We start from the raw sequence: 12643 nt of genomic DNA, 5'->3' as shown, positions 1-12643 counted from the left end.
CAAAAGGTTTTTTTTTTTTCGAATCTTTGTATTGTCAATTTCCCTTTCAGTGCTGAATGACCTCGTAGGTCCTAACGCTTGGCCGTGGGGGCCTAAATTCTATATTCTATTCTATTCTGTATCTCGTCTATCCAGCACATTCAACGATTATTCGTAATGCTCCACTCCGTTAACCACGAGCTGCTGCATCCACTTCAGACAACATCTCGCTTTCCATCATTTATCACGTAATCTATGTGTTCGTCAACTTAGCGTATTTACCTCCCTGGATGGCTGCTTTCTATTCTCTCACCAATCGCAGTTTTGCTTATCTCTGTATATTTGCCTTCCTTTACTCACACTTAGTTACTCTTTTTTTCGTTGAGTCATCTACCACTTACTGTCCAAGACCCACTTAGGGCTCAAGTGGGTCCTGCCTTTGTCGAACTGTTGTATCCGCTAACAGTATCCCAGCTGTCCCTATGACCCCATCAAGGAATTACACAAGTTCTTCACTTACTCTTTCCCCAGTTCGTGCATTTTCTAGTTATTTGCTCTTATCACTTTTATAATATAGTGTGTGTACACACACACACATTATATGTATGTATATATACATATCTTTATCAACGAGGAGAAGGAAATAAAGACTTGCTAAAAAGGGTAATTTTATTCCCGACATTTCGTTATGACTTCATTACATTTTCGAGGGCTGTACAAAAATAAATAACATAAATTATAAGAAGGTTATACATTTACGATTAAAATACTAAAGCTTGCACCATGATTAAACATTTAGGTCATCAAAAGAAGCAATCAAACAGGACAACTTAAAAATCAAACCTAAAATCCTTAAAAAAATAATAATACTGAATGTAAGCAGTGTTTATAACACACACACCACACACACACACACACAATATAATATATATACATATATATATATATATATATATATATATATATTTATATATATATATACATACATAGATACATATATATATATATATATATATATATATAGATATATAATATATATTTATATATATATATACATACATATAACATATATATATATATCTATATATATATAATATATATATCTAATAAAAGGAGCCCATAAAAACAACAAAACATAGAGAGAATAGTACTATATTTCAGAGACTGCTGTCTCCCTGAAGAGGGAGACAGCAGTCTCTGAAATATAGTACTATTCTCTCTATATTTTGGTGTTTTTATGGGCTCCTTTTATTAGATGGAATTAGATGGAATTCTGTTGTAACAGAACATTTTTACCAGTCTATATATATATTAATTTTTGCATCAATCATAAAATGTATATATGTCGATATATATAATATATAATATAATATATATATATATATATAGTATATATATATATATATACATATATATATATATATATATATAATATATATATATACATACATATTTATATATATATACATAAGTAATTGTTACATACTCAGGTCGATATGTATTTCCTTGAGTAAGTATGAATGCTTTAGGTTCCTTGGAAATGTAATCGGGAAGAAGAATACTTACAATTTTACAGGGAAGATATAACAGTAAACTTTATAAGTATTTTCACCGAGGAAAAACAAACTTGCAGATGATTCAGGTTTTTATTCAGAGAAAAAATGTCAAGACAATTCTTAGATAAACCCAAGGGTTTTAACACAGTATATGTATCCACCTTTGCGGTGTGTTTGGTATACGAACCCGTTTAGGGATGACCATAAAAACATAAATAAAAGACTGTAAATACCATATAAAGGTAATGACCTCCAAGAAATATTTGTCCTAGATAACGACCCCCGAAAAACCTTAGGGGTCACTGGTCACATCTAGGAGAGATCTGAATGGGATGGTTATAATGTATAGATTAGCCTTAAAATTAAAAATCATATGTTACAAGAGTTATGCAAATGCTAACAAGATCGGATTCCGTTACATCCCGATTGTTTCAGGCAAAAGAATCGTTGTTATTTGAGCACTAACCGTGAAAACCGCACTCGATCAGCTGATAGTTATGACAGCAGTAATGAAAGAGACAAGTTTGTGTACTGAAAGTTAATTCCTGACATGCATTAAAAGTTTATGATCTCACCAACTGTTTGTTTATTTTGACGTAGCTATTTGGGCATCCCATACTCTGCAGTCTTTTGGAAAATACCAGAACTTTCTTTGAGTAGCAAGGAAAGTCAGGCTGATGCCCTTTTGGGATCGTGGGCGGGTGGGTGGGTGGGGGTGGGGGTGGGGGGGAGCAGGTAAATTGCAACAACGGCATTCGACAACTTGGTTAATCACTCGTAAATAACTGATGCACAGGAGCTGATTATCAGAAAACGTAATAATAAAGAGCACACTTAAATACAATCTGAATCACCGTTCCATATTTCATGTAGAAATTGTACAGGCTGATCAGTGATTATAAAATAAGGAAAACATTCAAGATCAAAAGTAGCTAAGGCTTAATTAACTAAATGAGACAAGAGAGCCAGTCAGGGAAGGAATGAGAGCAAGTAAAAACACAGGAGTCTGGAAAACAGGGGGTAGCAGACATATTTGCACTCCTTGCATGAGCGTTTAAAGCCATGTAAGTTGACGGTAGGCAAGTCAAATTGAGGTCTTTAATACTTGACCAGTGTAATACTCGTATTAGTCTCAAGCGAGGCTCCGGAATCCTAGCAACGTGTTTTAATATCTCTTTAGTGAATCGAAATAAATTTTAGAATAGAATATGCAAAGAGTGGCCAGCATTCCTTGCCATTTTCACGGGGAAGTATAGGTTGATATTACAGGCCTCTTGTTCATAATGTTCAATGTTAATAATAGTCTTGAACGTTTTAAAAGGCGATTGTTGACTCAGTGGCTTTGTATAAAGTAGCAACCGAGATTTGGCACCACATAAACCTGAAGAAAAGAGAGAGAGAGAGAGAGAGAGAGAGAGAGAGAGAGAGAGAAATGGTATTTTACATAAGTTGAACAACTGCACGAGGGACAGATGTTCTGAACCAAGACACTTGAGAAAGCTGTGACTTAACGACTGGAGGACAGGAAACACGAGAAAGGGGAATACACTGACCACTTACTCTAAGGTAGGGCTTAGCAAAGACCATTATCAGTTTCCAGAGGATTCCGAGGAAATATGGACCTCAGCCCTCCTAAATTCAACCTTTTTCACGACGTTTCACAGACTTGAACATTCATAGAAATAAGTGAGACAATGTCATGAGGTGTACGTTTTCCCATCATTCCTGTGGGGTTAACAGCTTATTATTGGAAAATTTCCCGATCCACTTCATCCAAGGAAAACTTGAAAGAAGAGGCAGAAGAGGAATTAAGTTCAAGAACTCCCAGGGACTGAGTCAATCTCCAAAGATAATAATCACTGTCAATATAAAATTCAAAGTATATTCCGACCGTAATCTTGATATGCCAGCTTTATCCAATAGATGCACAATAAGAAAAGAGCTGGCATCAGAATGTTATGCCCAAAGAGACGTATCGCGCACAAGTACGCATGCGACAACATCATTTTGTCCACCCTTCATAACCCAAGAGAATTAATTGCATCTTCTTTGGTAATGTGTGTCCATGAGGACGGAATGTCAGGCCTTTCTGCTTCTTTAAATACTGCAGCTAACTGGGTTGCATACCTCACCAAGAACCATTTCCAGTAGGGTGTTGCTTCAACCGACACATCGCCATGGATATCCCAGTCAGGATATATTTCCTTGTAATCTTTATATGGATGGTACTCATTGATTGTTTTTCTACGACGAAATCTAGCGTTACTAGCAACCAATATTGTACAGTTTTCTGTAACAAGTTTCCGAGAGTCTGTACACACGTACCCTCCGCATGCTTGTGGGTAATGCTCCACCGCAATGTGATTTACTCCTCCTTCTCCTTCTGTGTGACCAGGCGTATTAAGGGAGCACGGAGCAGAGCAGAAAGGACATTTTTCCGTGCACCCTTTACATTCAGCAGCAATCAATTTGTACACGTTGTCTTCCTGGGTAACCTTGTGGTCAGTTGGTGTGTGTTTTTCAAATGTTTTTCTCATTGTCTTCCGGTGTTCAAGTACTTGCTTCCTGAAATACCCAGTGAAAGTTTCAAATGAAGCAATTTCATAACCTTCTGCTAGAACCAGCAAATCATCTAGAGGTAATGCTAATTTATCCTTTAATCTATAATGTAAATCCTCAATCCATGCAGTAAGGGAATTTTCCTTGTTGCATGGAACTTGTCCCATGATTTCACAAAACTCTGACGTGAAGCTTTCTATCTTCTGAAAAGCAATCTTAGTGTACCTGTTCGGGATAGCATTCTGCTTCGTGAACAAATATCTGTCTATGTAATAACATACCCATTTCTGTAAACAGAAATCTAGGTGATTAAGATAAAGGTAAAACTCATGGAACTTATCTACTTCTAAAAGCTCACGTAAGACTGATTTCAGAAAAGCTGGTTTAAGTTGTAATTGACTTACGTTATTCCTAACGTCGTCAGCTAGAGTCCGGGCCATGTCCATGTTAACAGCATTTTCTATTGCCTTTGCTACACGTTCTGACAGAACATTAGCAAGTGCTTGTTCAGCTGTGAACTGTCGAAAGACATTCTTGAACCTTTCAAAACATGGGCCATAATTGTCTCGGTCGTATACCAGTCTTTGGTCCATATCTTCTTCATACCTCTTTTGTTTCTCACAAAACTTTGGGAGACAAGACTGGCACAAATAATCGACGAGGTCAATGCTGAAACATTTTGTGAAATAGGCGTTACTGCCCTTCCTTTCCATTTTAGCCACCATGCGTATGATTTCTTCAATAGACTCTTCACTGAAACGCTGAACTTTGTCAGTAATTGACTGAACCTCAGCAAACAAGTTATTTATGAGCTGCTGAATATATTGCTTGTCACAGTTCGACTTAACCATCTTCATGTGAGTATGCGCTTTGATATCAAAACTGAAATTTCTAGAGGTCCTTTGTTGTACGAGTTCTGGTTCAATTTTACTCATTACTTCTTTGAAATGATGTGAAAACTTTCTACGTAGAGCTTTATAGAAATCAGGGTGAATGCCATGTACGACTACTTCATAAGCCTTCCCTCTGCCAGGCTCCAATTTAGATATCTTGGAGTATGGATGGGATGCATACTGACATGAGAAGATTGCTAAGCAGATTTCTAACTCCTTTACATTGGTAAAGTTCAAGACTGATTTCAGTTTTTTTACAGTCTCACTAACTCTGCCCATTACCTTTTGTGCACATTGTCCTTTGTTTATTTTATTATCTTTTTCCTTCACTATTTCCTTGACATTTTCCAATAAATCATTTATAAACTTCAGAACAATGTCTTCCGTTTTAGTCAGGCAGAGATGTATGGAGCTCAAAGTAAATAATTTCCTGTCAGTGACATAATTTTCTATGGATTTTACACAGTTGTCACGTATAGTTTCCTTACATCTTCTTTCCTGGACCTCTTCCAGCAAAGGCAAATCGTGAAAGAAATGTCTCTGTAGAATGTCATTCGTTTTCTGTACAACATCCAGGTCTTCCTTTTCTTTTTGAGGTATCATTTTCATCCATTTATTCCATTTTTTCTTGAACCTCCTTTCCAACTCTTCTTCACTCAGATTTGTCTTTCCCGCCTGCAGTCTTAGTTGTTCTGCCAACTTCTGTGCTTCAGTCATTATTCTAGTTATATAGGTTATCATATCTTTCTTTTGCTCAACTTGAATTTTCCTCTTTTCTATTTCACATCTTACATTGTCAGTTACATTATCTATGATGTTGCCATAACTAGATTTTAACTTTAACGTTGAATTTATTCTCCATTGTTCCAAAAAGGATCTGTCCTCATGAGTGGTGAAATAGTTTTCAAGTCTCTTGACTGCCTCCTGATATGCTTTGTCTAAATGCTGTCTGCACTCTGACGTCAAATCTAGACTCAATTTCTCCAGTTCATTTTCTCTATTGGAGATGAAATTTCTCTTACTATTGAACCACTCCATGGCTGATGACTTCATTGACCACAGAATATCAGAAAATTCTCTTTCTAATGAGTTGTAAGCATCCATTTCAAGGCTATTTCTAAAACTAAACACAAAATTTTGAACCAGAATCCCATTCCAAAGATCTTTCAGCCTAGCACCAAATTTATCAGCTGTCAGGTGAAAGGATCTGTTCTGCATTACGTCTGTCATTAATTTTTGCTTCACAGTATTTACATTCTCACTGTAGCCAGGGTTGACAGGTGCCATTGGTGGGTCTCCTTTCCATAAGTCCGATACATACCAAATGTCTTTGTTTATGTCAAAGTTAATGAGTTGCCTGAATCTGGTGTAGTTTGGTTTATCCTCTTGCTTTCCTGCAGCTTTCGTTGCCTTATCAAGTGTTTCTATGAACCTCTGTTGGCCAGTTCTCAATTTCTGGGCAGCGTCCTGAGCAGAAACGTTTTGATGAACGAAAATGCAAGATGGCTGCAGTTTGAGGTTCTTGTTCACTAAACTCATTTTCAGCAGAGCATGAACTACAATCTGAAGTACATCCTCCATTTCGGAAACATTTTCTCCTTTTACATTGACAATTGTCACATCTGCTAAGCCAATAACCAGGGTGGCAATTTCATTGTCATGTTGGAGCTTGGCTTTGCCTAACTCAGCTGCCCTTAAACCTTCTGTATCTACAACCAGTATATAATCATATTTCGTACCAGAATACTCTGTGCAAACTGGCAAAAGCTGCGCAAACACACCTCGTGTGCATCTGCCTGCAGCTACTGCAAACTGAAGGCCAAACATAGTGTTGAGCAAAGTAGACTTTCCAGAACTCTGGATTCCTAAAACTGAAAGTACAAAGATTTTCTTATCACCGATCCTTTTTGTGAGCTGACTGAGAACAGCTTGTACCCACTTCATTGGTATATGTGCAGCATCTCCGTCCATTATTTCCAGAGGGTAACCTAAAAGCATCAGCTCTGACATAATACTTGGGAGACATTGCATTCTTTCTCGAGTTTTTGCTGATGCTTCGTTTCCCGTGTACTGAACAGATTCGTAGGCCTGTGCAATTTCTCTCGTGAAATGTTCTAACCCAAAAGAAGCTTCAGCTAGTTTTATTTCACATTTATCCAGCTCATCTTGTAAGGTGACACGTTTTGTCGCATCATCGGACTCACGGATTTTACTCCATTTTTGGCTACATTCCTTTTGTAGACTCGGTAGTGTTTGTCTTGAGATTTCATCCAGATGAAGCTTCAGCCACCTCAGGAAGTAGAGGATCTCTTCGCTGACTGAGTCAGTAAGATTATCCAAAAATGCATCACAGAGTATGTTTGGTTTTTCAATTAGTTGCAATTGCCTTTGCCTGAGTTTTCTCATCTCGTTTGAAATCTTGTCTGTATAAGAGTCCATACTGTCGTTTCCTCTCCTCTTTTGTCTATGTCTTTCTTTATTCAATTCAGCCCATTCTTGCCAGGGTTGACATTGCAATGGTAAATTATTGGCTTTAAGATTATCCATGCCATTTCTACAAATTTCTTCAATGACCTGTGCTGATATCTTTTGGCTTTTACTGCATTCTGAGGAGCTTTCATCAACAATAATCTTCAAGCCGTCAGCCTCCTCTTTACACTCTTCAATAGTTCTCTTTATAGTAGTTTCAGCCAGGCATCTATTAATTAGGGCATTAGTTTTTCTTTTTAAATCCTTAATGTTCAATTCTCCTCTGGTGTCGAAGTCTAAGGTAATAAAATGCTGCATCCCCTTGAACTTTAATTGTTCCGAAAGCTTTGTTATTCTCTCTTTACCCTCTCCATCAAATTTAGTTTTGGGTTGTTTCATTAGCATGAGGATCAATTTTGTTTCTTGGGATAATTTTGATACTAAACTGTCCATTTTGTAAGAATTTCCTATGCCCTCAATATCAGTCATCACTAAGACAACACTCGAAATTCTGCACAAAAACTCCATGCTCTTGACTGTCTTAGCTGAATTCCCATCCCCACGAAGGTTCATGAAAACTACGTTACCAGTTAGATCAGCATTCGTAAGTTGCTGTGGGGGAAAGTACCATGAAATTTCTAACGCCCCTTCTGAGAGAATCCTCGTGTTCATTCCATTTTGGCAGTCTCGGTGAAAGAAAGTAGGGTGGCTTTGATCATTTAATAGTTCATTGAGGAATTTGGACTTGGATCTTGGAATCTCTCCTACCCTTAAACATGACACGATAGGGACATGATGCTTAACAACTGACGTTTCGCAAAAGCCTCCACCTGGAAGCTTAAATTCTGCGACAGTGCTTCTTAAAGCCCAAAGAAGAAACAAAGGGTCTTCTTTCAAGACTGAGGGTATAACCAAAGGAATGCTTAGTTTGCACATGAATAGCTTCTCACAAATAATCTGCCGTAGGAAATTCGACGAACACAAGATGACTGCAATAAGAACATCCATGGGGTGTGGCATTGAGGAGAGAACATTCGGTGAAGTGTTATCTGTTATCAAAGATAATATTTCCTCCATATCATCAGTGACTAAGTCCTTACCACGTTCTTGTACAGTCTGATCAGTTGAAGTAATGTCGTCTCTCCCCCTCCAATCGAGCATCATGATCTTAGACAGGACATGCCACGGTATGTCACTCACAGAACTGATCTTGTGAGAGGACTGCCTCATCACTTCCTGCAGGACAATTTTTCTTCCTTTCAAATATTTTGTCAGTCCAAGTTCAATGAACAATTCCTCTTGCCTTTTTGCAGCGAGTTGTTCTTGGTGCACTTCACACGTGACCTGAAGACTTTCACTGTCTGTATCTTCCACCTTATCTTGAACGTCCACAGCCTGTAACACTTTAGCTGATGTTCCTTTCTTGCCTGCATTGCCTCCGTTTTTCTTGTTTTTCTTGTTTTTCCTTGTTTTCCATTGACCATTGTTTTTATCAAGAAGTTCTTTATGATTTTGCCCTGTATTCCCCAAAGGCTGTGGGTCACCAACACCATCGGTCGGTGGCAAATTACCTGCAAAAATCAAAATTATAAATTGTATATAATTGTGTATAATACACATTAACGTCTGGGATCGTATTGCATACAATGGCGTGATGTTAATTTGTGTTAGATTATGAAATTGAGAGCATTTCTGTTCTGTTCCACACTGAAAATTCACTTAAAATATGAGATCACAAAAGCAATGGGAATGATGAACTGTATTAGTTTCATCTCAATCTTATTTAAAAACATTGAAAACTATTATGATGAAGGTGGACGAAGTTACCAGTTCAGAAACCAAAAAAAAAGATTGGTAAAAAAAATCGGATAGATTTATCTGCTGTTAACAAGCCATAAGACGAAGGGTGTTGCAGTGTAACAGTAACCAATATTTCTACAAGTAAGATTGGTTTTATGGTCCTTTTGGAAGGTAGGCAAGACGAAACAAGTTACCGACGTGTGTTTATGGCACGTTTTACTGTAATGTGGACACATTGCATTGTAAGGAAACCATATACAGCTTAGATCTACACATTTCAATTATGAGGCAATATTACAGTAGGCTAAGTGGATAATATTATAATAAGGTAAGAGTAGAAGGAAAACGTGACCAGGCAGTCCTTGTTAATACTTTTCTTACTTCCCTTTTAAATTTTTACTTTCATAACAAACTCTGTATAATGCACAAAAAGACTACTGACATACTGAGGTTGATGTCAGCGTTTTCAACATCTGTTGGAAATAAATCTTACACTGCAATATTGGTGTACATTTTACAGTTGGCCATGGCTTGTCCAGAGTACCACAAGCTTCTACATACCTTGTTTCTCTTCTAAAGATGTACCATGTTCGTTTTTATCTTGATGACTGCTGCTCTGTGCATCTCTTGGTAGTACCAGGTTTTCTTCTTGTACAACAAGTTCTTTGAGAGCAGCTAATAATTCTTCCTCTGACTTCTCAGTAAGTGTTCCACCTACACAGCTTGCTAAGTTTCTGAGTAGTGGCTCATCACAACATTCCAGAAGGTGCTGCACTTTTTCCTGCCCAGTGATTTTTGCGGCATCTACATATTTAGACCATTTTGATTTGAAGTCAGACCAGTCTTCACTTGTCCCAGTTGCCGGTAAAGTGGGTCTTCTCACTTCTGTGACAACAGAAGTTGTCCTTGGAATGTGTACAGTCCTATGAGTCGTGAGGAGCGCAGCTACGATCACAGCGTCAAGGTCATCAGTGACGTAGTCACATCCAGGAACAGGACACTTCACAGTAGGCATTTTGACTCTCCTATTGCTATTCAGTTCATTGCTGTGGTCAATTTCAGACCGATGGACTTAAATTTTGGGCTGAGCAATGACAAGATATCCCTGAAAAAAAAATATATATGTATATGAACAACAAGAGATGACTTAAACTTTGGTGACAGGTTTGTTAGATTGGAAGTGTAAATCCATTGGGCTGCTGGTCTTGAAATTCTGATTGCATACCGCGGCATTGCCTTATAGTGCCCAATATAGTGCTGTACACTTCTGTACTGAAAATATATGAAACCTTGAAGTTTAAACGTTTACTTTTATGTTCTGTTATGTAAGTAAAATAGTAAATCTATAATAGTGGCTGCATAAGTAGAAAACACTTAGATCTCTCCACCAAGGAGCCTTATCCTCTTAGATCTCTCCACCAAGGAGCCTTATCCTCTTAGATCTCTCCACCAAAGAGCCTTATCCTCTTAGATATCCCAATCAGAAGGAGACGTACCACTCTTAGATTTCTCCACCAAAGCGCTTATCTCTTAGATCTCGCCATCAAGTGGTGAGCCTATCCTCTTAGATCTTCCCACCAAGAAACAATCCTATAGATCATTCCCCCCCTCCACCAAGGCAACAAGGACCTTAGCTCTACGATCTCTCCACCAAGGAGCCTTATTGATACTCTTAGATCTCTCCACCAAGGAACCTTATCCTCTTAGATCTTCAAGGAATAATAGCCTCTTAGATCTTCTCACCAAGGAACCTCATTACTCTTAGATCTCTCCACCAGGACCTTTATCCTCGTAGATCTTCAATTCAGGAGCTAATCCTCTTAGATCTCTCCACCAAGGAACCTTATCCTCTTAGATCTTTCCACCAAGGAGCCTTATCCTCTTAGATCTCTCCACCAAGGAGCCTTATCCTCTTAGATCTCTCCACCAAGGAGCCTTATCCTCTTAGATCTCTCCACCAAGGAGCCTTATCCTCTTAGATCTCTCCACCAAGGAGCCTTATCCTCTTAGATCTCTCCACCAAGGAGCCTTATCCTCTTAGATCTTCAATTCAAGGAGCCTTATCCTCTTAGATCTCTCCACCAAGGAGCCTTATCCTCTTAGATCTCTCCACCAAGGAGCCTTATCCTCTTAGATCTCTCCACCAAGGAGCCTTATCCTCTTAGATCTCTCCACCAAGGAGCCTTATCCTCTTAGATCTCTCCACCAAGGAGCCTTATCGGGTGTCACTGGACTTGGTTGCTTGTCAGTTGTTTCAGAATTTTAAATTCACCATGAATAATCCATGATTTATTTTCTAAGGAAAGGAAAAGTCGAACGAAAAATATTACTGTGCCATTGACCCCGCTGAAAAATTCTAGGTCAATCTAGTTATTGTTTTCCCGCGTTGATTAATGAAAATTCCCGAAATTTCCTTTAAATAAATACAAAAATTGGGAAAAATTGTGTCACTATTTAGGATAGGTTCTCGTTTCCAGAACGTTGTTTCCTTCGCCTTAATAGGTTTCATTTATTTGTCTCTCCAGCCCCTATGATAATGGAATGATTATATCAGCTCATTTCCCACTATTTAGATAACGCTTCATCAGTCGCTCTTTTCACTCCGGTAAAGAACCTTATCTGATAACCAGAGGCCAACATTTTCCGATAACAGACACCAGTCACTAACGTGACTCCATTTTTAATGAGGTGGATCGGAGGAATATAGTTATTTTTACTTCTGTTATTGTTAATAATGAGCGTACAGACATCATGATTAAGTCACAGTCATAAACTTGCATAGCAAATAAAAGAAGTTATAATGTATTCATATGAAAAGAAAAAAAATTAGAGGCCGTCGGAATAAATACATATTCTGTATCTTGAACAGTCGAGAGATTCGTATATCTAAATCGATGTAACAATAGGCAAGGTCGAATCAGTAAATAAAGATTATTCAAGTGTCAAGTAGAAGCATCAAATGTTTTATTATATTCTTGATTAGAGAATTATAGAATTATTATGCATGTTATCATGTCGTAGAGCAATTCCTTATTTTGGTTTCCGTCTGTTTCAGTTGACCGTGACCATTGCTTGACAAATGATAAACACATATCGAATATGACGCTCAAGAGAGAATGTTTATGCTTACCTTGAGTAGAAGCTCGAAGTTCTTCGGAACGCCTGCGAGGAGCAACTGAAGTCGATTCAAGCCGGCTGTTTGTTTATGTAAGTTATAGAATGGGGGCGGGGGTGTGGGGGTGGGGGTTATGCTGGGTGATTGGGATTGGGGGGCGGGACGGCAGGGGGCTTTACGAGTTGTTACTTCGGTTCGTCCGGTACTCGTGTAAGACTAGCGAACGTTAAGGTAATTTTTTTTTTTTTTTATTCCTATTTACTTTTTTAACA

The 12643-nt window shown here is 38.1% G+C and overlaps 1 protein-coding gene across 2 annotated transcripts; it reads right to left on the bottom strand.

Annotated features, from left to right (window-relative positions):
• Nucleotides 1-1612: 1612 nt before the first annotated feature.
• LOC135204181 (interferon-induced very large GTPase 1-like) lies at nucleotides 1613-12488 on the bottom strand. 2 transcript variants are annotated; one of them, XM_064234245.1, is made up of 4 exons: nucleotides 12387-12488; nucleotides 9818-10361; nucleotides 4499-9027; nucleotides 3942-4100 (listed from the first exon to the last, which is right to left on the bottom strand). In XM_064234245.1, exons 2-4 carry the CDS (start codon nucleotides 10269-10271, stop codon nucleotides 4086-4088), a joined length of 4998 nt encoding a protein of 1665 aa, XP_064090315.1. In that variant the 5' UTR covers nucleotides 10272-10361; nucleotides 12387-12488; the 3' UTR covers nucleotides 3942-4085. The 2 variants fall into 2 exon arrangements, with proteins under 2 accessions (XP_064090314.1, XP_064090315.1); XM_064234244.1 differs by having other exon boundaries at nucleotides 1613-9027.
• Nucleotides 12489-12643: the final 155 nt, after the last annotated feature.

Source organism: Macrobrachium nipponense, chromosome 44 (assembly GCF_015104395.2).
Source record: "Macrobrachium nipponense isolate FS-2020 chromosome 44, ASM1510439v2, whole genome shotgun sequence".
In the NCBI taxonomy this organism is placed as follows: domain Eukaryota; kingdom Metazoa; phylum Arthropoda; class Malacostraca; order Decapoda; family Palaemonidae; genus Macrobrachium; species Macrobrachium nipponense.
This window is presented reverse-complemented; position numbering and strand designations above follow the sequence as displayed.